This window comes from Rhinolophus sinicus, linkage group LG03, assembly GCF_036562045.2.
Source record: "Rhinolophus sinicus isolate RSC01 linkage group LG03, ASM3656204v1, whole genome shotgun sequence".
NCBI lineage: Eukaryota > Metazoa > Chordata > Mammalia > Chiroptera > Rhinolophidae > Rhinolophus > Rhinolophus sinicus.
This window is the reverse complement of record NC_133753.1, coordinates 50,549,589-50,574,106: the sequence shown is the minus strand read 5'-3', so window position 1 is coordinate 50,574,106 and position 24,518 is coordinate 50,549,589. Positions and strand designations below refer to the sequence as shown.

Genomic DNA, 24,518 nt, shown 5'->3' with positions numbered 1-24,518 from the left:
CTCAGGGCTGAATCCTGCCAGGCCACAAGTCTGTGACTAAAAGCATAAACTCATTAAGGACAGAAAAGCACACTGTGTGTTTTCCCTGTTGCCTACAGCACCCAGAACTTGGCTTGTTCCTGTTAAGTTACTTGCCGATTTCCAGTATCAGAAAGGCTGCAAAAGAAGGCCACCCTCTAATGGCCTAATTGTCTTCATCTGATGACTCCTCCCCACAAGTCCCCAAAATAAACCCCCAAACAAGCACTCAGAAGCACCAGTCCTAGAGAAGGACCACAAACCCCTGTTATCCTGAATTACAGTGGTTCCTGAGAAAAGCTTGCTGAGCAAGAGACCGTGTGCTTCCTACTGTGGCCATTCTGCACCATCTTTTCCTTTTAGCATGTTTGGAAAGGAATCATTCAGTGTTCATCCATGTATCCACCCCTCACCATTCCCTATCAAGTGGGGGACGGTGGGAATGAAACCAAACAGGACATCATATTCAGGTTGGGCAGATGCTGTAAATGGCAAACTCTCAAGTCCTTCTAGAAGTGGTTCAAAACCTTGGCCACCTGTTAGAAAGACGTGAGGAGCCTTTAAGAAAGGCCAATGTCCAGTGCTACCCCAGACAAGTAAATCAGTCTCTGGGGACTCCCAGACCTGAGCAGTTTTAAAAATCCTGTGTGATTTTCATATGCGGCCAAGGTTGAGAACCACTGCTCTGATGTAACAGAAGTGCTTATACACCATTCAAAGTTGTTATATAAAAGTTAAAACTTCTAATGAGAGCTCAAAAAGTGTAGTTTTGTTATAGATCAGCCTGGGGAGAAGAGGAACTTGTTTAAAGAGAGGATGTTGTATTTTCAAAATTAAAAGGTAAGAAACTTCAACTCTTGGTAATGTTTAATTCTTAAGCTAGGTTCTAAGTACACAGGTGTTCACTGTACAATTTTTAGTGCTTGAACTACTTTATAATACAGTTCTTAAAACTTGAAAAGATTTATAAGTGGAAACACGAATTTTTATTGTTCATATTATATGTCCATTTTTCAAAGTAAAATTACCCATAATCCCATCCTGATATCATTTCCATCTCCTACTAATCACTAAAATGATATAGTCAAACTCTGATTTATAGATACCTTAATTATGGTTTATACAATGTGCCTTTAAAAATAAAAATGAGACCATATTGCAAATATTGTTTTGCAACCTGGTGTTTTTTTTTAATTCAACAGTATATTATGGGTATGTTTTTAAATAACTCTTCATTAACTCAGATATTATACCCTAAAAATCATGTTGGGTCAAAGAAATGAGCATTTTAAATTTTGATAAAGATGGCTAAATTGCTCTCCAGGGGAAATGTGTCTGTATTCAAACAATAGTGTCTTTTCTCTGGTATTATCAATCTCCTTAATGTTTGCCCACCTGAGGGATAGAAAATGATATATGGTTTTAATTTACATTTCTCTCCTTATTATTGAGAACATCTTTTGATGCCCATCAGACATTACTCTGTGTGTGTGAATTACTCCTCCATACTCTTTCCCATCTTTCCAGCAGGGCTGTAGGACATTTTCTAATCAGAAAAATAATTGCTGGGTATTTTTGTTTTGTTTTGCAAGGAGGATGTATCCTCCTTGTCCAAGAATAATTTATATTGGAAAAATGCAGAGAAATAATTGATTTAATTATTTTTCTGCTCTCGAAGGAAGGCAAAAGAGGGGGGATGAGTAGCAATAGAGTTAAATTCGGTCAAGTGCATTTTTACAAGGCAGATTGAGATCAACAACTAGGGGAAAAAAGGTCAAGGGGAAAATCATTCACATCTTCTTTCCTATTTCATTACTTAGGAACTTATTCAAGATAACACACCCCTGGCATTGAGCAGGGAAATAGGAGATATCAACGAAAGAGTAGTTTGAATAATATTGAACAGCAAGGAAAGTGAGGGCAATTCTAACAGATTTGGCTCACCAGGGAACTTAATTACTGCATGAGAACTTAGTAAGAATTCCCTTGGAAATAGAAGCTATCTTCCAAAATAGAAGGGTGAAAAAAAAATCGTTTTTCTCCAAAATTCCCACTTATTTATTTTAAAATGGTCCAGAATCAGCCTCACAGATGGCTCCTTGAATTCTTTACCGCCAGACATAATCTATGAGATAAGATGCAAAATCTGCATAAATCAAAGCTACTTGGCAAATATTCATTTCTTTGTAAATGTGGAATTTGTCAAGGGGAATATATTCATTTTCATCTTTGCCAGCCTTCTAATTCTCAGGAGACACGCAGACAGAAAAATGTTTTCATAGGAATTCATGATAGTACATTCAGCTAACCTTAGGTAAACGGGCCAATTAGGAGGCAATCTGTCAGGTTAAGTCCAATCACTTTTGGGTGTCATCATGTTACATGAATATACATAAAACAAATGCGCTAAGCTATGCGGGGCCGGGGAGGCAGTGGGCTCACTCTGGCTGACAAAGAGGAGGAAGGCTCTCTCCAAGGAGCCAGATGAAAGTGTCTGCTCCTTTCAGTGTCCACAGACCCAGCTTTGTGAAGCAAAAGCAGAGCAGAAGGCCTGCGATCTAGTCTACTCATGTCCATGTCTGGGAAAGAAGGATTTTCTCCAGGGCACCAAGCAAACTCCTCTAGCACCAAAGCTGACACTTTTATCCATTTTTATTTTCCTTAGTAAGGCAACTCAAGATGAGAACTGTTTTCAAAAACTATCTGATTTATATCCTAGGGCTCAAAAATAACTTAGTCAAAGGGCAAATGGAAGCCTGAATGCACACCGCTAGAGAACATGAAGGAAAGATTGAAAAGGCAGCCTCCTGATAATATGTGCAAATCTCCCATTTCCTTGGGGCTACCGGACTTAAACCAGGAATATCAACAGCATCAATCAGGTGACATTTTCTGAAATAGGAGAGACTTACAAATCGGCTAGAGTTGTTGTTACGGACAGTCTTGGCGTTCCCAAAGGCCTCAAGCAGTGGGTTGGACTGCAGGATAATGTCCTTGACGTGCTGTCACAACAAACAGACCAGAGGTTAGGAAGGTGCAAACGCCTACCACAGGGGGGAAAGCCAAACTTTCCCTAAGGATCCAGGTTCTGGATGTGGGAAGGTGAAAGGCGTCAAATCTATGTCCCTGGGATTTCTGGAAGATTTATTCTTTCCTCTCTACAGGACTTAACCTGTTTGTGTATTCGTGTCTTCCAAGGCCCTTGACTTAATACAGGATTCCCTAGAGCCAGGGTGCCATCAATAACCATCTACCACCCAGACTGGGTTTCCACACTGGATGCTGCAGCTGTAGACTGCACTCCCTGGTGTGCCAGGAATGCCAGCAGGAAGGAAAGTGAAGCACGAAGGGGTATCTCCTTGCTGTTCTGATCAGAATCTTTACTACCACTCCCCCTTCTCTCCTTCCCACCTCCACTCTCTGCACTGCAAGTGTCAGGTAATTAAGGGAAATTAAACAGTCTCTCCTCAAACAAGGTTGTGGACACATAGGCTTGTGCTTCCCAAACTTTAATATGCATGAACCATCTGGGGATCTTGTTAAAATGCAGGTGTGGATTCAGTAGGTCTGAGGACATGCCCGGGAGTCTGCATTTCTAACCAGCTCCCTGGTGCTGTTCGTTTTGCCAACATGGAGCCACATTTAGAGCAGCAAGGGCCAATCTTGGATTGTATGGAACAATTCCTGGCCTACTAGAGAGGATGAATTTGGTTTTCAGACACCTTAGTTCTGTGCCAGACTGAAAAGTGTGCAAAACACCGATGGGCAATATAGCTCAACAGATAGAAGTTGATGCTAAGGAAGTCGTTTCAACAAGTGAGTCAATCCTTGTACTTCTAACTATTCACATGCTGTGGTTAAACATGTTCTACAAATAACAAATCTTTGGTGTGAGCTACTGACTAATTTTAAGCCAAGAGCTCTGTATCATTGTTCTCATAGGAAAACAGGAAAATTCAACATTAAACATCTACTGCCTGGCCACTAAGGAACAGTCTGTAGCAACCAGGACTAAATTAAGGCACCAACTACTAACTATGTAACAGCCAAAGTGTACTTGGGACCTCTCCTGAACATTCAGAAGAGGAAGGAAAACTGGAATTCCATTGGCCAGCAACATGTCGTTAGCAATGGCACCAGAGAAAATTCTGGGTGCTCCCCCTATGGGGTTAGTTTCAAAGCTTAGTAACATTACTTACAAGCTGCTCACTCTCCTTTAAAAACTCATGGATTTATATAAACTTTGTTTTTCTTCGTAAAATTAATTTTAACTTTGTGGGTCTTTTCTAATCCTTTATATCTGTTGTTTGCTGGTCAGAGGTGCCTACACATTTATCAATACTCAGCTTCTCGTAGGGATATAACACAAGAAAGGCTCTTCCTTGTTTCTTGCATTCTTTAATTATTGACTTGTTAACTGAGAATCTTTCTCAATGTATCTATCCATCCATCCATCCATCCACCCATCCATCCATCCATCCATCCATCTACTATCAAGATGCCCAATAGAATTTTGTGCTAAGCACACTAGAGAAAAGAGGAAGAACAAATTAAGGTAAAGGAATAGGACACCCATAAAACAGCATCCTGGATTCCTGTCTCCCTGTCAATCTCTAGGGATGGGTGTGATTACATGAATGAAAAAAATCAAGTGGACTGCACCATACCAGTGTAGGTCTTAAGTTGCACTCACTGTCCAGTATGGAAGCCATGAGCCACATGTGGCTTTGAGTTGCAACATGGCTAGTCCCAATCGAGATGTGCTGGAAGGGCAGAATACACACTGGATTTCAAAGATTTAGTACCAAAAAGAATGTAAACTATCTCATTAATTTTTTGTGTTTATTATATGCTGAAATGATAGTGTTTTGGATATGCTGGGTTAAATAAAATGTATTTTTAAAATTAAATTTCATAGGCCGCTTTTTACTTTTTTTAAAATGTGGCTACTCAAAAAAAAATTTTTTTTTTTTTAAATCTTGCCTTACATTTTGGCACAGTCTTTTTTTTTTTTTTTTTTAAAGAAGGACGCAGCTCACAGTTGACCATGCGGCGATCGAACCGGCAACCTTGGTGTTATTAGCACCAGGATGTAACCAACTGAGCTAACTGGCCACCCCTCGAAAATGTTAAATTCCACATGTGACATGCAATATCTTTCTACTGGACAGTGGTGCTCTAGACCTTCCTTTCGGTCAGCACAAACAATCGTGTACAGTTCATAATAAACAATTATGGTCCTGGTTTACGTAGAGTGTACTCTTTCTACTTACAAAAACAAAAATGTTTGTTGTAAAGTATGCTGTGTTACATCAGCAGCAGCCTCATACTGCGTCTCGATTGCATCATTTTGTCTTGTGCTTGATTTAATCTCGTGTTGTTTTGTACGATACCATGCTGCACAGGGGTGTAGCGTAGGCGCAAGAGGCCTACCGATGCATTCCTCAGAATGTATGACTGTCAAGTCAGATGAAACTGTGTCTATCCTATTGTTCTTACTGTCCTTTTGAATGTGTTGCTTCTCTGCCTGTGTTGTATTCCCTTCCTTATCTTTTATCTCTCCTGTGTCCTCATTCTCTGGGTCTTACCCCTTTCCTCATGTTTACTCCATACCTTTCTTTTTCCTTTCCCTCTTTTCTCTCTCACTCTCTCTCCATTTAAAATTTTTTGTAAATTTCTTGAATTGGAAATTTATTTACATAATTTAAAATATAGGTTCGAAAGGGTATACAAGGAGAGTATGCCCTTCCTGCACGCTCCCTAATTTATTCCCTGCAGAAATACTTATTAGTTGCTTACATATCCTTCTAGAGATGTTATACATACCCCAAAAATATCGATATATGTTCTCTTTTATCCCCTCAAACGGCATCACATTATACAAACTGTTCTGAACCTTGCTTTTTGCAATTCATGATATATCTTGGAGATCATTCCCTATTAGTACATGAAGCTTCATTTTTTTTATAGCTAATATTCAATTGTATTATGAACCATAAATTATTTCACCAGTCCTAGACTGATGAACATTTATTTCCAGTCTTTTACATTTCCAAAAAATGCCACATCAAATGATACTTATACAAGTATCATTTTGTACATCTAAAGGATACATTCTCTTAAGCAGAATTGACAAGTCAGAAGGTACATGCATGTAGATTTGATAGATTTTGCTGAAATCCTTCCAGAAAAGTATGCTACCAGGAATGTCTGAGAAGGATTATGTTCCTTTTTTTTTTTTTTACCAACAGAATGTTTAAAATACTACAAAATTTTTGCCATTCCAACAGTTAAGAAATAGATTTTTGGTATAGTTTTAATTTGCACTTCTCTTATTATCATGAGGGTGAGAAAATTCTCACGTTTTGTGAGTCATTTACATTTCCTTTTCTATGAGTTGTCTTTTATACTCTTTGTGTTTATTTTCCTTTTGGATTTTTGACCTTTTCATTGATTTGTAGGAGCTCATTCTATATTAGGCATCTCCATCTCATAATACGCTATTTCTTTCAGATTTCAAGTTTCTTGGTTATAAAACCAACCAGTATCTTTTCTGTGGAAGAAAAATTATTTTTCAAACAGCAAATGGATCCTCTAGTATTTCATATAAAACGGTCTCAAAATGGGCCATGTCACAAACTCACCTGGACTTTGGGGCCTCCACCAGACACTCTGGAGACGTAACTCATGATATACTTGGCAGCCACTGTCTTTCCAGCACCACTTTCACCACTGAGGAAAGAAAGACAAAAATACCCACCCATGTTAAGTTGATTACAACCAGCTCCCTCCCCTCTGAAAAAAAACACAAAAAAACAACAACCCCAAAACAAAAAAGAAAACAGGCAGAAAGGAATTCAGTAAAAAATGCACAACACTGGTTGAGAAAGGCAAATCATGGCAGGATCAGTTCACCTCCATGACTCGTCTGAATAATATTAACATGGTGTGTGGACCAGAGTCTGGATAATCATCATGACGTACAGCACAGGCAATTGCGCATTCTAAATGCCAGATAAGGGGACATACTGAGGCACATTAGGGAATATCAGAAGGATAGCATATTGGGCAAAAATTACAACTGACATGAAGACTGTAAACACAGAAAAAAAGCATATGAAGTAACGTGAAGTAAAAGAAATCCATTTCAAATTATACGTAAAACATAGTTACAAAAATGTAAAGAAAAAATAGTACATGAGGAAAGAAGACTAGAACTAACACAAAATATTGGCAGAGGTTTTGCTAAAGGAAAAGAGACCATGGAAGACTTCTTTCAGTTCATTGTTTACCAAATATTTAGCAACGCATATATTACTTCTGTAATTTAAAAAAAGCGCAGTAGACACTCTCAGGTTTCAACCCACGTGTCTGAACAAATGCAAGCAACTTTAAAATTAAAGTTCTAAAATTAAATGATGAGGCAATATTAATCATATCCTGAATAACAATGACTACCTTCCGCTTGGTGGCCTTACTGCATGGGGAAACCCTTTTGTTAAAATATAATCTGCTCTTCAAAATACCCACACTTCCTTCAAAATCCCCTTGAATTGATGATGACCTCAATTCAAAACACTCAATTCAAAATATGCTTATGTCAGATTTCTCATCTCTCTATTGGTAGCCTTTGTGTTACCATGATAGAATTAAAGGAATCCATCGCATGTAAAATAATGGTGGCATTTAGTATGAAAAATTCAGACAGTATTTTTGTTTGCTATTGGTGATCAATAATTTTAGGGTACAGAGCAATTGTTCTTCTCTGAGCACCCAACCTAATGAATTATTATCAATTGCTTAGTTACTTAAGACAAGAAGAAACATTTGCTTAGGGTACAACCTAACAAGGTGACTTCCTAAGGAAACTGAAATATATTTTGGAACAATTTAATATTTCAAAAGAAAACAAATACAAGATTAAAGTAGCCATCATAGCAAAACATAGCAGAATTTTGTTCAATTTCCTTGAACTAATTATTTAATTGAACTACATGTTTAATTAGAGATTATAGAGAAGAAAGAGGAAACCATACTCATTGAGAACTTCAAAGGTTTGAATCCATCTATGCAACTCATTTATCATCCTCATACTCAGCTCCTGGCTTCTGGGTCACGTGAATAGAGAAACCAAACTTAAATTTCATAAGAAAGGTACGGTGGCAAGCAGAAAGCCAGCAAGTCTGGAACACACCATTTACAAAGAACCTGCTAACTCACAGGCACAAACAGCTCTAGTAAATATTTCAGCTCCATGAGGAAATTATCTGTTTAAATGGTCCATACAATCAGAGGATTTAAGTGCTAGATCCAGGGTCAAAAAAGACACTCTTGCTCATATGAAGCACAGATTTTGTCAACAATGAAACTCCATTTTTCAATTTTGTAACTAGTGTGAACATTCAACAATATTGGGAAGTCCAAGAGTACTATGGTATGACCACCATGTAGGATAACACAGACACTTAAAATAATTTGAAAACTATGTGGCAACATAAAGACAATGCAATTAAAGTGGCAACATAAGCTGAAGACAATATATCTGTAACATAATTACAACTATGTAAAAATAATGTGTGGACAAGAATGGAAATGGAACAAGGGAAAAGATATTTCTGACTTGTTGGGGGGTGCTGATATTTGGGTGACTCTTGTTTCTTTTAATGTGATTTCTCTTAATGCTTCCATTTTGAAACTGGCAATTACCCATATATTTCAGATTTTTAAAAACAGCATTTCCAGAAAAAGTGGGATCACGCATTACAATGATAATCAACAAAAATCAATTTCTTTAGATTATTCAACTTCATATACAATGATGAGTAAACATTTTCCTCTTAGAATTCCTTTCAGCAAATGTGTGTGTGTTCATGTATGTGTGTGTGCAAGTGAAAGAGAGAAGGAAAAAAATAACAAATTCTATTAAAATCATGAAATAAAAGTATAGTGATTCCCCCACTGTGTCTTTGGCTAATGGCATGATCAGACATGAAATATTTTGTCTCTTTTATTGGAAGCAAAAGAAAAGGATAATAAAGGAAAATAACTCATTTCATATATTAAAATAAGAACACCAGGTCCAATAATATGACATCTATATTCTTAGTAATTGTGATATTTTTCAGAAGATTTAAAATAATTAGTTCTGACTGAATATTGATCGGAATTTTCATTTCTTGGTTTCAATTTACAGACACTTAAAAAGAAGTTTTATTGATCAAAGGCCGGTAATTTGCCCAGAGTATGGTACAATAATGGAATGTTAGATAATTACTTGAAGCTTACAGTATATACAAACATAATTATACCAGGCCTTTAGGGATGGGAAAATATTGTTTCTTCCCCTGGACTAAAAACCCAAGGTATCAGACAAATCATATAGCACACCCGAAATTATTTGCTTTGCATCTCAGAGAAGTTCGAGCAATTTGCTTGGCTTATGATTATAGTCAGCCTTTTTTAATTTAATTGCCTTCACTTGACTTCTAAAGTGGACAAAAAAAAAATACTCTAGAAGTATATGTGCCTTCACTCCCATTGGTCCCGAAATCCAGGAGCCTATAAGAAATTCTCAAAGTACTTTAAAAATGCCCATGTTTGGGCCTCTCTTCTGACCTGCTGAATCCCAGTCTCTAATGACAGGGCCTAGAAATAAGAATTTTTAACAAAACTCCTATGATCTTACATAGCTGGTTGGCAACCGGCCAAGCAAATTTAAAATAAAGTCAAGATAGGAAATATAAATTCAAATAGGAAACAATGTAATGATTTTGTGTGTGCTAGCTATAGAAATGGAAAAATGTAGAAATACTACAATTTCAAAGAAATGGCATGAATATTCGGGGGAAGCTAATTAATATACAAGGGTGTATTAATAATTGAATTCAAGGACTGTAATTGTTTTTCTTAGTCTAAAGGTTATTTCTCACTTAAAAATCAATGGTGTGTTCAATTCACTTCAACTTATTCTGGCAAATGTAAAAATATTTCAGTCATATTTTTTCAGAGATATCCCATAGAATAAGTAAAGTCAACCACATCTACTGTTGGAAAATTCATCAGTCTATTCCCAAATCCCCCTTCCTAGTCTCAAAGTATGTCTGCTGGTCTTACCACAGTAGCTGTGTTCCGTTATAACTGATCAAGTTAATGTAACTGAAATGTTGTTTTTCCAACTGTATATGTTTGCATGTTAGAAGGAATAAAATTTTAAAACAAAATTTGTATGTGCATTTGTTTACCCAACATGCATCACCTAAGCCACTCCCTGTGCCATAGGTTGGAGGCTGAAATGACATGTGTCCCCTGCCCTGGAGGAACTCACTGCCTCCTGGGGAAGAAGAGTGCACAAATGCTATAATAATGCCTTGAAATGGGGATACCATTGTAGAGACTCCTGGGTGTGGGGCATCTATCCTTGATTGGAGTGTGTGCTAGGAGAGGATTCCTAAAGGAAGTCACACTAATTAAGTCAAGTCACACCAGTTAAGTCTCAGTGAGACACGTAAAGTTAGCCAGGCAGGGGAGTGGAGAGGTGGAGAGAGAGAGAGCACATTAGAGGGTGACATTCCTGCCCAGAATGAATGACCCGAGTCTGGTCATGAGGAGCCATCAGACAGACCCAGGGTACAGAATTTAATGCCTGAACCCCTAAATCGGCAAAGGGCAGAAAACACTGCACAAGTCTGAGGAACTCTTCCAAAATGAAGGCATCTGAAGAGAGATGATTACTAATAAGTATTCCTGGATAGGATCCTGGAGTAAAAAGGGAAAAGACATTTAGAAGAGAACTGCCAAAATGGAAAAGGGGTCTGCAGGTAGGGTGGAAGTGCTGTCCCAACACTGATGTCCTGATTCGGAGTATTGTAACTGGTTATACAGGACAGAGTCTTGTATTTAGGAACCACACGCTGGAAGATTTAGGGGTGATAAGTTACCATGTCTGGAGCTTGCCCTTAAATGTTCAGAAAAAGACTAATATCATTGATAATATCAATTGTGTGTGTGTATATTTTTTCTTTTAAGTTGTCTTGATCAGAGGCTGACAGAAATGATAGCTGACAGTTTAAAATGTGTCTGAAGCACAGGAAAAGGTTCGGGATGAAGACAAAGTGGTGTGAGTGACCAGCTTGTAAAGGAGAGTAGAAATGGTGTGAGTGAGTGAGATGACCAAGGAAAAGTGTGCTCGAGCACAGGCTCCACTGGCACCTTGGGCACTGGAGTGGCCACTGTTTGTTCCTACTCGAGCACTATTCCCCACCTCCTCTTTCCTGATGATATCCTGATTCGGTTCTCGCACCTGTCCTGGCACACAAGGCATATGGGACGCTGGCCCCACCCTCAGCGCAGACCATCTGCATCGGATCCTCCCAGCAATGTCTAGAGTCCGTATTAATAAAGTTGCCCAATTAGATTGAAGGGAAGAACGAATGGGAGAGGTTTCTTTCTCCTCTAGGAAGGGAGTAAGGGAGAACATTACTTTCTGATGGCCACTGGTTTTCACCTGGAACTGCCAAGGGGAACCCATCTCAGCTGTGTAGGCCGTGAAGCAGAGATGCGGAAAGGACCTGGGTCCTTGGTGGCGTCAGTGGACCACTGAGTCAGCCTGACCATAGGAACTGCACAACCTCTGCATGTTTTTCTAGGAGTGATAACAAGTTTCCTTAATTTCTAAGCCAGGTTGAATGAGATTTCAGTTGCTGGCAGCTCAAAGCATGTTACATTAAATGGGGACCATTGCTATTTCAGGAACATACTGAAGAAAAAGCTCCCCACCAAGAACACGATGAAAAGGTTAGAGAGGCTCAAGCAGGAGGATGGAGGGGAAGCCAAGGATACTGGGGTCAACTGTGTCAACATGGCAGGAGATCAACAAGACAGTGAAATTCGGAAAATTCCCACTGCAACCTACGTATTCTCCTAGACCCCACTTTTCTGATAGAGGGACATATTAGGATTGAATTTGATTCGCATTTCAAAAGTTTTCACACAAGGATAAAAAATACAAGTCCACCTTTAACAAAATAGTATTTTCTTCTTCTAGAATTATAAAAGATGAACATATCAGTGACTGGAAAATAGTCCAGAAGATGAGAAATAACATCAATTCCAAAGGAGATAGGTGGTTGACCACCACAGATTGGTGGTTGCCACAGGGGAGGGGGTGGAGGGTGGGTGGTGGTGGGTAAAAGAGGTCAAAAAGTACAAATTTCCAGTTACAAAATACATGTCATAGGGACATAATATTTAGCATGTGACTAGAGTTAATACTATATTGCAGATTTGGAAGTTGCTAAGAGAACAGATCTTAAAAGTCGTCATCACAAGAAAACAAACTTTTTATAACTATGTATGGTGATGGATGTTAACTAGACTTATTGTGGAGATCATTTTGCAATATATATAAATATTGAATCATCTTATACTCCTGAAACTAATATAATTTGTCAGTTACACCTCAATAAAAAGAGAGGAGCAAACTAAAATATTCTGAGTGTAATAATTGTAGCATGTGTCCACTGAGTGTTTAATCCACGTTAGGGACTACTGTGAGGGCTTTACATACGAGGTCAGACAATTAAGGTCACGAACTCATCCTAGAAAAAGTGCTACATACCTCATTGCTGAATATCACTACAGTCACCTTCGAAACACTCCTCTTGGGAAGCTATGCAATGGACGCCAGCACCTAGTCCACCCTTCAAAGCAATTTTGGAATTCTTTCTCTGGAATGGCCATCAGAGCTATTGTTGTATTACCCTTGATGTCCTGAGTGTCATCAAAATGTCTTCCTTTCAGTATTTCCTTTATCTTCGGGTAAAAAAAGAAGTCACTGGCAGCTAGATCAGATGAGTAGGGAGGGTGTTCCAATACAGTTATTTGTTTACTGGCTAAAAACTCCCTCACAGACAGTGCCACGTGAGCTGGTGCATTGTCGTGATGCAAGAGCCATGAATTGTTGGTGAAAAGTTGAGGTCGTCTAACTTTTTCACACAACCTTTTCAGCACTTCCAAATAGTCAACTTGGTTATCTGTTCGTCCAGTTGGTACAAATTCATAATGAATAATCCCTCTAACATCAAAACAAGGTTAGCAACAGCAGTGCAACAAGTTCGTGAACTTAATTGTCAGACCTCGTATATCAATCATTTTATATGAATAATAACCCTGTTAGGTAGGTACTATTGTTATCCCCATTCTTTGATGAGAAACGTAAGCAACTTGCTCAGTAACACATAGCTAGTGAGTGGCATTGCTAGGAAAAGACTTGAGACGTTCTGACTCAGTAGCCTGAGCTATAGTGCTTCAGATGAGGGTATGTATTTAAAATCGGCATATGGGTTAGACAGTCAATTAAAATCAACAATATTTCCCAAAGTAACTCCATGAATAGCACAGTTTGTAGTATAATCAAATCTGTAAACCACTCCTGAATCTTTATTGATACACACACCCCTTTAAGTAACGCTTCTGCCAAAAACAGTTATTATCTCACACACAGTTGGAACTAACAAATAATAGCCTGCACCATTGTGATCACAAGATGTGACTGAGAATGAGAAACACATCAAAGAAGATTCTGGACAGCTTTCTCCAAAGACTCAATTCACACACTCCCTTCCTGCAGCCCTCCCAGATTTGGGAAAATAGTAAGTGAAGCATCTCTGTTGCTTGAAGAGAAAGGGGTGATCTGTCAAGACCTTGGAATAACACTGAAGAATAAATTCTCAAGGACATGCAATGGCTAAACGTATAAAATCCAAAACCAAAGAGTCATGCCAAGCTACTGAGTAAATGATAAAAAACTGAGTCTTTAACATAATGAGGAAAGTGTGCAAACGACAAAGAGTGGTTAATTCTTCCCAATCAATTATTGTCAAGCAGATAAAATTTTCATCTATACACTGCCAAGAAAACAACCCTTTGGCAATGCTCATCTTGGCCCAGCCTGATGAAATAGGAAGAAACCAACATTTAGTCTGGAGGCCAAGTCTGAGCCCTAGCTCCACTACTTATTAACTTGGAAATTCCTTTTAATGTTACTAGCAGATAATTTATATCACTCCTCAAGAGTTTGCAAAAATTATGTGTATTTCCTTATTCAGCTTTCCTTATATCCATTTAAGGTATTAATCCCCATTTTGCAGATGAAGTGACCAAGGCTTCCAGAGGTCATACACTTCAGACAGAAGGGCATAGAATCTACCCTGTGACTCAACCCCAGGGATCTTTCCACTGCACAATATGACAGTGTTTAGTAACGTATTATTAACCAGATAAACTGATACCTGTTGGCTCAAAGCAGCAGAGAAAAGTGGAAAGGATTTAATAGTGGAGCCAGGCAGCCCTAGCTTGGAGCATGGCTTTACCAAATTTCAAATGTGAGATGTTTACCATGTTTCACATCTCTCTAAGACTCAGTTTCTTTATCTGCAAAAAGCGGGGAAGGAATACCTCATTTGCCAGGTTGTAAGTGATATATAAGTAAAAGATGCTGAGACACAAAGCAACTTCCCCCAAAAGGTTAACTATTACGATTATGGATAATATATTAATTAGTTAATGAGTCAGCCCTCCTGAGTAACACTCTGACTGACGATAAAGGAATTTCTGCACACAGGCTAGAAGGTAAGATTCGCAGTGAGCTTGGGGGAAAGGGTAGATTTGAGCCCCTGATCTTCAAACCCACAGCCAGAGGGCCATCCTCATGCAAACCCCACAGTCAGGGATGTGAATTGACGGGGCCCCCCAAAACCAGATCAGAGGGCCAGGGAGCCTCAAAGGCCAATGCTGCTGGAATAAACAAGAAATTGGGTGGACCACCAGAAGCAGAAAAGAGTTCCAATACTACTAATAAAAAGTTCCTGAAATACGTCAGACACGAAGACAGCTTGAGAATCCATGAGAGACTTGTTGGTGCCTAGATAGAGACGAGACCCAAACCAAATTAGAGGTACTCTGATTTTTAAAATCTTTTAATTTTTAATCTTCACTACTGCAAATATTAGGGGTTTCAAATCCAAAATGTCTTTTGAAGCAGATAAGTCAGAAATCTTAGCTCCAATAGTCACAACTATCTCCTTTTCCTCTACTAAAATTCTCATTCAGTGAGTCACCGAATCCTTTTGATGTACTTTCAAAATCTCTCTCACGTCTTTTATTCTTTAAGAAATACTCGTTCAGCATGTATTCAGGATACAACCTACAAGGCTTTGCAAACTAGTGTTGGGCACATTAAAGACAGAATGCCCTACTCTCCAGAAAAAAACTGGCCTCAGAATATTTCAAGCAAAAAAATTAGAAACTGCACGAAATGTGGTATTGTTATACTGACATGACATTTTTAAAACAGGCTAGGAGAGCAGGAGCTGATGCAAGCCAAGAGCTGATGCAGGCCAAAAGTGATAGGAATTCACTTTTTTTTTTACTTGCTTTTTTAGTTTCAGGTGTACAAAACAATGTATTAGTTAGATAGACATTTCACTCCTCACAAAGTGATAACCCCTCCCAATCTATTGCCCTCCTGACATCATATATAGCTGTTATAATTCCATTGACTCTATTCCCTATGCTGTACTCCATATTCCGTGACTATACTTGATGGCAGCAATAAAACTGCCACATAAATGTTCTGCAAGGCCCTGGAAGTCTCCATAAAGATCGCTGGCAAGGGCTTCAGAAATGCCTCTGGCCACACTGCCATGATCTCATCTGGTGATACAGACATGATACAGAATTCGAGAAAAACTTGCTTGTTCTGATTTCCCGTTACCACACCATGATTATTTTATTAAATAGATTTGCACAGATGTCTCTGATAGATCCAATGATATCAGATATGTCATTTTAAAATATAAATTCAAATTCTGGGTTTTGGACCACAGAAGATTAATGAGCTAAGCAGATATAGCCTGTTCATTTTCTGGCCTCACAGGTGTCTGTCTACCTGTGTCTTCAAGTTTTCATCATTGTCAATGATACTAACGCAGCATAGCTGTTGCATTTCTCTGTTGGCACTGCCCGGAGTCCACATTCATTTCCTACTCCTTTATTCCTTCACAGGCTTATTGAATGTCACACATCAGTTTTCTCTTTGTCTTTCCAACTCAGAGCAGGCCTTCATCACTCACTGGACTTCTACGTTCTCTCAAGATCCCATCTCTTTTCTACTAACAGACTTATCTTTGTAAACCAACCTTTTGTAGTATCCTGTCCCTCTCAGAGACCTGACAGACCTTACCAAGGCCTGCAGGCATATCTGCAGATCACCCAGGCTGCCATTCAAGGAGGTACCTGTCATTCAATCTATCTTATTTCCCCAAATCAACCTATCGTGCACGGCTGCACAAATGCTATGTGGCTATAATACAGAAACAGATGTGGAAGACCCAGTTCAGGCCTTCAAGTAATCGACAAGGACCATTTGTCAATGGAAATCTTCTTTAGTTATCACAGTGATGTCCTCATTTCTCCCATCACACAACATGAGTTTCAGAAGCTATCAAGCCATTCATCCTTTTTTTTTCCTTTTCTTTCTTCTTTTTTTTTTTTTAACGTGTGTTTGTCCAGGACCCATCAGCTCCAAGTCAAGTAGCTGTTTCAATCTAGTTGTGGAGGGCGCAGCTCACAGTGGCCCATGTGGGGATGGAACCGGCAACCGTGGTGTTAGGAGCACTGCGTTCTAACCAACTGAGCGAACAGGCCGACCCCATTCATGTTTGTTTCACCCCACACATCCTATAGGGAAGACCCAAATCAAGTTCCAGCACCTCCAAGACACATTTGCTGACTGTTTCAGTCCAAACTAAACTCCCCTTTTTCTAAACGCAAATAGTACTTAGTTTATTACAAGTATTTCAGCTTCAAAATTATCATTCAACATGTATTGTGTGTACTAGAGAAACTAAGACGCCTAACACCAGCTTCCAGTCATCAAAGACTGAGAAACTACTTAAAATGAGCACATGCAAATTAAAACTAATAATATTAAGCAGTTGATGAAAATGAGGGGTATATTAGGTGCTACAGAAATTAGAGGATGGAGAGAGATCACTGGGTTGAGGTAGATGAGAAAGGCTTGAGCGGGGGTATAACTCCAGACGGAGAGACCAACCTAGGCAGGAACTTGGAGACAGAAATGAACATGACTCGTTCGAGGGAAAAGAGTAGAGCAATTTGGTTCGAGTAGCAGAAAATAAAGTTAGAAGTGTCCCAAGCTAGAGACTCAGGACTTTATTGGGCAATGGAGAGCCAATGTGATATTTTAGCAGAAGTGGGACCTAAACAAATGACATAATAGTTAAGGAGCGTTCATCTGGCAACGGGGTTTGGAAGAGAAGGTTGGTGGAGGAATTTTGGGATAACATGAAAAGAGCGATTAGGAACTTGTTAAATTTGAGATGCTGGTGTATCACATAAATGGGGTTATTGCGGTGATCATTGGGGTTTAAGGCAAACTTTTCCTGTGACGGCCCACATATGGTCTCTGTCACTATAGCTTAACTGTGCAATTGTAGCACAGAAGCAGCCAAGGATAATATGGAAACAAATGGGTGTAGCTTTGTTCCAATAAAACTTTATTGACCAAAACAGGCACTAGGCCCTAGTTTGTGAGCCCCGTCTCCCCACTCCCCAGTTCGGGGAAAAGACCACGCTTGGCGATATAGGCTCTCTCAATCCTCATTATTAGAGTTCTAATGTTTTCACATAATAAGATAGTGTAATGCCCATTTGGTAAAGAATGGTCTCAACTTTTAGTTGAGAACTCAAATAATTTAAATGTCTCCTTATAAATTTGTCAAAAGAATATATCCATTTAAACTTTTGAGACAGCTTCTTAAACAGATATTAACCCTTTGTATCAAGAGATTTTTCTAAATTCTAAGATAAACAAAATTAATATTTACTAAAAGCTTATATAAGGTTTATTAGAATTTTATTATTTCATATCGGTCAACTTTACAATACACTGACACTTTATTCTTATGTGCCAAATGTGCATAATTTTATGTTCCATATGAAGATCTCTTTGATAAATGTGCACATTTATAACTCCATGGCTTGCAAGGAATATACTGTGGGGTGAAAAGCAGGGATATCTGTAAACCTGCTGGCTTCTTCAGTTGTTGAGGGCTTCAGTGATAGAATGCACCGAATGCATGGATCAAAACATAATTCTTTCTCACATGTCAGGGGATAACAAGTCAAGCAAGATAAAGAAATGGCCCATATGGCCCTCTAGTGTATAAATGCATCTTTACTTCTAGGCAAGAAATCAAGACGGATATATCAGTAAGGTTGTGTTCTTTCACTATGTCCATCTGCTTGTCAACTGTCTGTCCTCCAGCTGATGGCAAGGACAATCACCAGCCTCCTGGGTTGCAGAGAGCACATGGCCAACAACATATAAAGGATTAGGTTTAAGAAAGCAGCTGTGTTTTGGGGGGTGACTTTACCCTAGGAACTTAAGTCCAAGATAACCAACCTCGCCAAATGTCCTGACCTCGTCTCATAGTATGTGATAGCTATTAACACCTCCATGGAGATGTGGGACATTTGAAACAGAGAGTCACTTACCAGTAGGGTATTGAGAACATGTATGAGGTTTGAAGCCAGACAGGGCTAAGTTCAAATAGACGCTCTGCCATTTACTAGTTCGAAGCTCTTAGAATTCTCTTAAACCTAATTTTCTAGAAGAAACCTAGAGAAATAGAAATGCTGGCACCCAGGTGGTTGAGAGCATGAAAAGACATGACCTAGCTATATGGAAAGCACTGAGGAGCGGGCAGCCATTTAGGAAGCATAGCTTGCCTGGACTAGTTAACGGTGCTCAACACAAGAGGTGATTGGGATGTTAGGATTTCAGGAGGCTTCATCTAGTTCCCAACTAGAATAAAATGGGGAGCTTGAAAAAAGATATTCATGTGCTGGGCTCACCATAAATTAGTTGAAACAGAATCTCTAGATGTATCGCCCAGAGAGCTGCACAGCCACTGAGCTAATAAGACAATTCCAGAATTGGAAACATTTCTCCCTGGAAAGTTGATTAGTGAACACAAGGCATGGTGGATGAAATAAGCATCTATTGGTAGCCACTCTCCCTGACCTGTCTGCCAGTGGACTGTTGGAGAAAATGGGGACATATCTAAGGAAATCGTGTGTTGTTTCCTGACTAGAACTTAATCTAATGGATGGCTGGGATTGGCAGGAGAAAGTGTAGGTTAATAAAAATGGGTTGACCTACAGAGAGTCAGGACAGGAAAATAAATACCAGAAATGATGGGTTTCCCCCGAGTGAATAGACTGCGCTGAGGAATAGAGCAACATCCTGAGTTCACTGCCTCTAGATAGACGTGGGGCCATGATCTGATGACCTTAGCTAATATAGTATTCCTTTGTTCTGAGTTCAACCCTCTAATGGTAATCTGGCTCCCCTCTTGGGCTATGTTCCAGGGAAATAATCGGCTGAGCTGTTCACAGGCAGAATTCTCCTTATAAACTCTTGAAGTGGGTTCTAATTCATACTCATTTGTGATTTTGATTGGCCAGAGTCAGTCTATGTGAAGCTGCTAAGTTCCAGCTATTTTGACCCAACAAGTCTGTAGACACGCAAAACTCAGGACCAAGGCTTTGGTGGAGGCCCGTGCTTGAGAAAGCAGCCCGTCTCCTTCCTTGATGTCTTTCCTGTTTAACTTCAGTATGTTACACTGATTTCTCATCCAGAAAACAGTCAGCTTCCAGTCCATCCTGTATCATATCCATCTCTTTGAAAACCATGAGTAAGATCAGGAGTAAACTGATAATACTGCCTCTATGTGCTGTACTATCGCATCTAGAGAGTAATGCATTTTGTCACATAGACGTGGTCACACCAGGGTAATTGGGAGGTGAAGGTCTAAAAAGAACACCAGAGGATAGGTCATCATTAATTTTTTTTTATTTTCTAATTCAACGATTCTAAAAACTCCTAGTCTTTCCAGTTAAGGCAAAAGCCCCTTAGCACAAGGCGCAGACTTCTATTCCAGGCCCAGGACAATGAGTTTTGTTTGGTTTCTGTTCACAAATGATTGTAGGCAGGCAGCATTTGATTCAGCCCCTCTCTGAACAAGCACCCAGCTCTCCCAGTGTCACTAGCTGCAAACTCGGTCCTCTCTACCTGCAACAGCATTTCCCTGCCTTCCTTTTCCTCTGGCATCATATGGAAAACAGAGTGTGGGGACAGAGCCAGGAGTGCAGTTACCAGGCCCTCAGCCTCACGTGGAAAGGTGCTGGCTCAGGTAGTAAATGGCCATCAACTGTGATTGGATGGCCATCAACTATGGCTAGTTGACCGTCAGCTGTAACCAGTGAGCCATTGGCCATTAATATAACTGCTGTGGCTACGCTAGCAGAAAAATGGGGCCTAGCAAGAAGATGGTGGCTGAGCCTGCAAGCGGTGCAGTGAGGGTTGCAAACAGTGTGGCTCCTGCTTCCTGTGTCTCCAACCCAGCTGCCAGCGAGAATATAGTGGTATGACTCCCCTACTTATGGCTCCGTGGGTGTTCCTTTTTGGCCTCACCATGTCCTGCGTTCTTATATGGGGAGCGGGAGCTGACATCCCGCATAACACCCCGCGTGACACATGACGCAGCGAGCAGGGTACAGTGCCGGCCAAAGCTCTCCGATGGGCGGTGGAGAAGTTTGTGCATATGAAAACTCAGTCTCAGGAAGACCAGCAGGAGCAGCTACTGGAGAGCTGGACCCCCGTGGAGGGGTGGGAAGATGTGGACGGTTCTCCAACCAGCATAGGCCGGAGAAAGCGAAGGTCATTGCGATCCTGTGGGGTGGGAAGTGCTTGCTGAGGCAGCCCGGATGCAGGACTTGTAGTCCCAGGAGGAAATGCTTGCTGAGTCCTCTGTGGGAGATAAGGGTGAGGTCAAGGTCGTCCCTCACCCCCAGGACAGCCCTGGCAAATGACTATGGACTATGGGGAATTGCCTTCCATCCCTAATTTAATGGACCGCTTGACTGTTTGCTTGGGAACATATGTGGGGACAGAACCCCAAAAAGCAGTTTCCAGGCTCTCGGCCTCACATAGACAGGTGCTGGCTCAGGTAGTAAAAGGCCATCAACTGTGATTGCATGGCCATCAGCTGTGGCTAGTTGGCCGTCAGCTGTAACCAGTGAGCCATTGGCCACTAATATAACTGCTGTGGCTACGCTAGCAAAAAGAGAGAATGGGGGCTAGCAAGAAGATGGTGGCTGGGCTGGCAAGCACAGATTGCAGTTAGGATGGCTGGTTGTGGACAGTGTGGATCCAGCCTCCAGTGAGAGTATAGTGCCGCCAGCAAGAATATACTAGTATGACTCCCCTACCTATGGCTCCGCGGGTGTTCCTTTTTGACCCCACCATATCCTACGTTATGTGGGGAGCGGGAGCAGAGATCTCTCTGGATGCCCAGCAGGGTCTCCCGCACGACAACATATACCACCATGTACTGGAACTGGCGGATGTTTGCTTTTGTGTCTCGACCGGCCGCCGTCGAGAAAATGTTAGAAACCCTGCCGGTGCCCTGAGAGGCTCAGAGAGAGTGGCAGTGCCCTGAGAGCCCTGACTGGGTCCAGGAGGTCTGGCTGAGCCCAGAGAGAGTGGCAGTGCCCTGAGAGCCCTGGCTGAGCCCAGGAAGTCTGGCTGTGTCCAGAGAGAGTGGCAGTGCCCTGAGAGGCCCTGGCTGTACCCAGGGAGACTGGTGGTACCCTAAGAAGCTCAGGAAGTCTGGCTGTGCCCAGAAGCTCTGGTGGTGCCCTGAGAAACCCTGGCTGTGCCCAGAGAGCCTGCCTGTGCCCAGGATATTGCATTCACCTCTAGGCTCCTCACACAGGGCCCCTTGCGGAAGACGCTTGTCGCATAGATTGTGAGGCGAGAGCCTGTAGGGTGGAGTGTGGGGACAGAGCTAGGAGTGCAGTTTCCAGGCCCTCAGCCTCACATAGAAAGGTGCTGGCTCAGGTAGTAAATGGCCATCAACTGTGATTGGATGGCCATCAGCTGTAACCAGTGAGCCATTGGCCACTAATATAACTGCTGTGGCTATGCTAGCAGAAAATGGGGGGCTAGCAAGAAGATGGTGGCTGAGCCTGCAAGCGGAGCAGTGAGGGTTGCGAACAGTGTGGCTCCTGCTTCCTGTGTCTCCAACCCAGCCACCAGCGAGAATATAGTGGTATGACTCCCCTACCTATGGCTCCGTGGGTGTTCCTTTTCGGCCTCACCATGTTCTGCGTTCTTATGTGGGGAGCGGGAGCTTACACCCTGCATGACACCCCGCGTGACACAGAGCTCCAAAACCAGGAGAGACCTCAGAGGTCATCAGTTCCATCAGTTCACTCACAAAAGGATTAAGTGAGGCTCAGACAAGTGTTGGGTTTGCTGCCCAGGATTATAGAGCTGCTCAGAGTGAACCATGGCATGCCAGAGGTGACAAATGTACTTTTTCAAAGCAGACGAACATAGCTCTTGGGCAATAAAGAGTTATCACAAAGAGAGGCTGGGCTTTTGCCCTTGGCTACTGGAAGGTAATCTTTACAGCCTTGGAATGTCCTGCCTGATGGGAGTCTCTCTGTTTGCCTGGGAGCTTTGAGATAGTCTAACAATATTATTTGTGATGGGGGCTTTGTAAAAGTCCTGACTCTCCCCCACTCACTGGAGGAACTGGAGACTAAAGGTCAACCATGCAGGCAATATGTGATTAAACCCAAATAAAAACTCTGGACACCAAAGGTTCGGGTGAACTTCCCTGGTTGGCGACACTACCGCCAGCTCACACACTGTAACCGGAAGGCGGTAACACCATTCATGACTTCATGAAGAGAGGACAACCAGAAGCTTCATATTTGGCCCCCTCCCAGGTATTGCCCTACATGTCTCTACTTTTTTCTGTTTCTGATTTGTATCTTTTTGCTATAATAAAGTTGTATTCATTAAGTCCAGTGCTTTCATGACTCTGCAAGTCATTCTGGTAAATTACTGACCTTGAGGGCGTAGTGGGAACCTCTGAATTTGTAGCTAGCTGGTCAGCAGTGAGGGTAGCCTGGGTACCACCCCTGGTGTCTGCAGTGAGGGCAGCCTTGGAGAGGCTGTGCCCCAAGCTAACTTGTGATGTTTGGCCTAACTCTGGGGAGTTAGCGTCAGAAGTCGAAGCAGCTCCCTGTTCCACCATCTAAATTGAAGCCCCGGAACCGAAATCCTTGGAGCAGTATCTTCAGGTCTTTGCTACCTGAGCAGCTGGAAAAAAGGATCCTAGAAATGGATCCATGTCCTGCTACAGTGCAGGTGTATCCTGCAGGGACAGGCTGAGGGGGATCTGAGTGCGAGAGATGTGGGCTGGGCAAGATTAGGGTAGCTTCCAAACTGGGAAGCTCATGCTTCCCTTCTTTCTTGCCTCACTAGAGGCCCCAGAAGGAAGGAGAAAAAGCAAGGGACTGAATTAGAAAACTCATGTACTCTCTCATTTAATTCCAGTTAAGAAAACGACCCCACACACCCACCCACTGGCCAGTGGCCTCCACTTGGGGTCAAACAGAAGCATTTCCTGTTAAGCAACCCAAACTCATCATTGCCCAAGTATTCCTTCCAGAGGGTCTTAACCTGCATCTAATTAAGTATTTAGGGCTAACTTCCAAATTACAGAAAATCCAGTTGAAGGAATTAGTGTAGTGAGATCACGAGGAAGCAGTTAGACAAATCTGAATGGTATCTAAAGGAAAATTGGGTTGGTGCCTTCAACAAGTCAATGCTATGAAAAAAACAACACGGTGGTACTAAGGGAACTATGGTAGGCTGAAAAAAAAAGACTCACATCTAAATGCAACCAGTGTTCCTTGATGTACATAAATCAGCAGGAAAGGACAGGTTTGCAAAAATTAGAGAAATTTGAATGTGGATTGCTTATTAAATGATGTTAAATTTTTACTAATTATTTAGTTGTGATAATGGTCCTGGGGCTAAGGAATAAAATGCTTTTATTTTCCAGAGATGTGTGGAAATATTTAGAGGTAAAATGTCATGAAGTCTATATTTACCTTGAAATACTTACCTTGAATACTTCAGTGTTCTTTGTTTTATGCTTTTGACTTTGGATCCACGTAAATATTTTATACAATTATAAAATGAAATTAAACTTAAAAATGTTAAACCCCTAAAATCCAAAATGAAATAAATGAACCTAACTATAGGTCAAGTTGGAATGTTAATGACACAGAAAAAGATTGTTTTAAGTGACTTTTAAAACCCAATATTTTGACTGTACATCTTAAGGACCAAAAGAAAAACAAAGGAATTTTAGAGTGAATTCAGTATTGCTGCTAATAACATTGGTATTGTTATTTTAAAGCATTAATCAAATTACTTATTTGCTTTATCCCATATATATGTATTTACTTATAAGTATATGTAGATACATATTATTTCTATATTTATATTTACATTTATACACACAGTATAAAGCAAATAATTGTGATAATGTCAT

The 24,518-nt window shown here is 40.8% G+C and overlaps 1 protein-coding gene across 1 annotated transcript in view; it reads right to left on the bottom strand.

The window, feature by feature from the left end:
• The window catches only part of MYO1E (myosin IE), a 190,614-nt gene that overhangs the window by 77,941 nt on the left and 88,155 nt on the right, over positions 1 to 24,518 (bottom strand). The window contains exons 5-6 of the mRNA XM_019732308.2: positions 6,663 to 6,750; positions 2,931 to 3,020 (exon numbers count right to left, since the gene is read on the bottom strand). Of these exons, the coding sequence (XP_019587867.1) occupies positions 2,931 to 3,020; positions 6,663 to 6,750 (178 nt within the window). The remainder of the gene's footprint in view (positions 1 to 2,930; positions 3,021 to 6,662; positions 6,751 to 24,518) is intronic.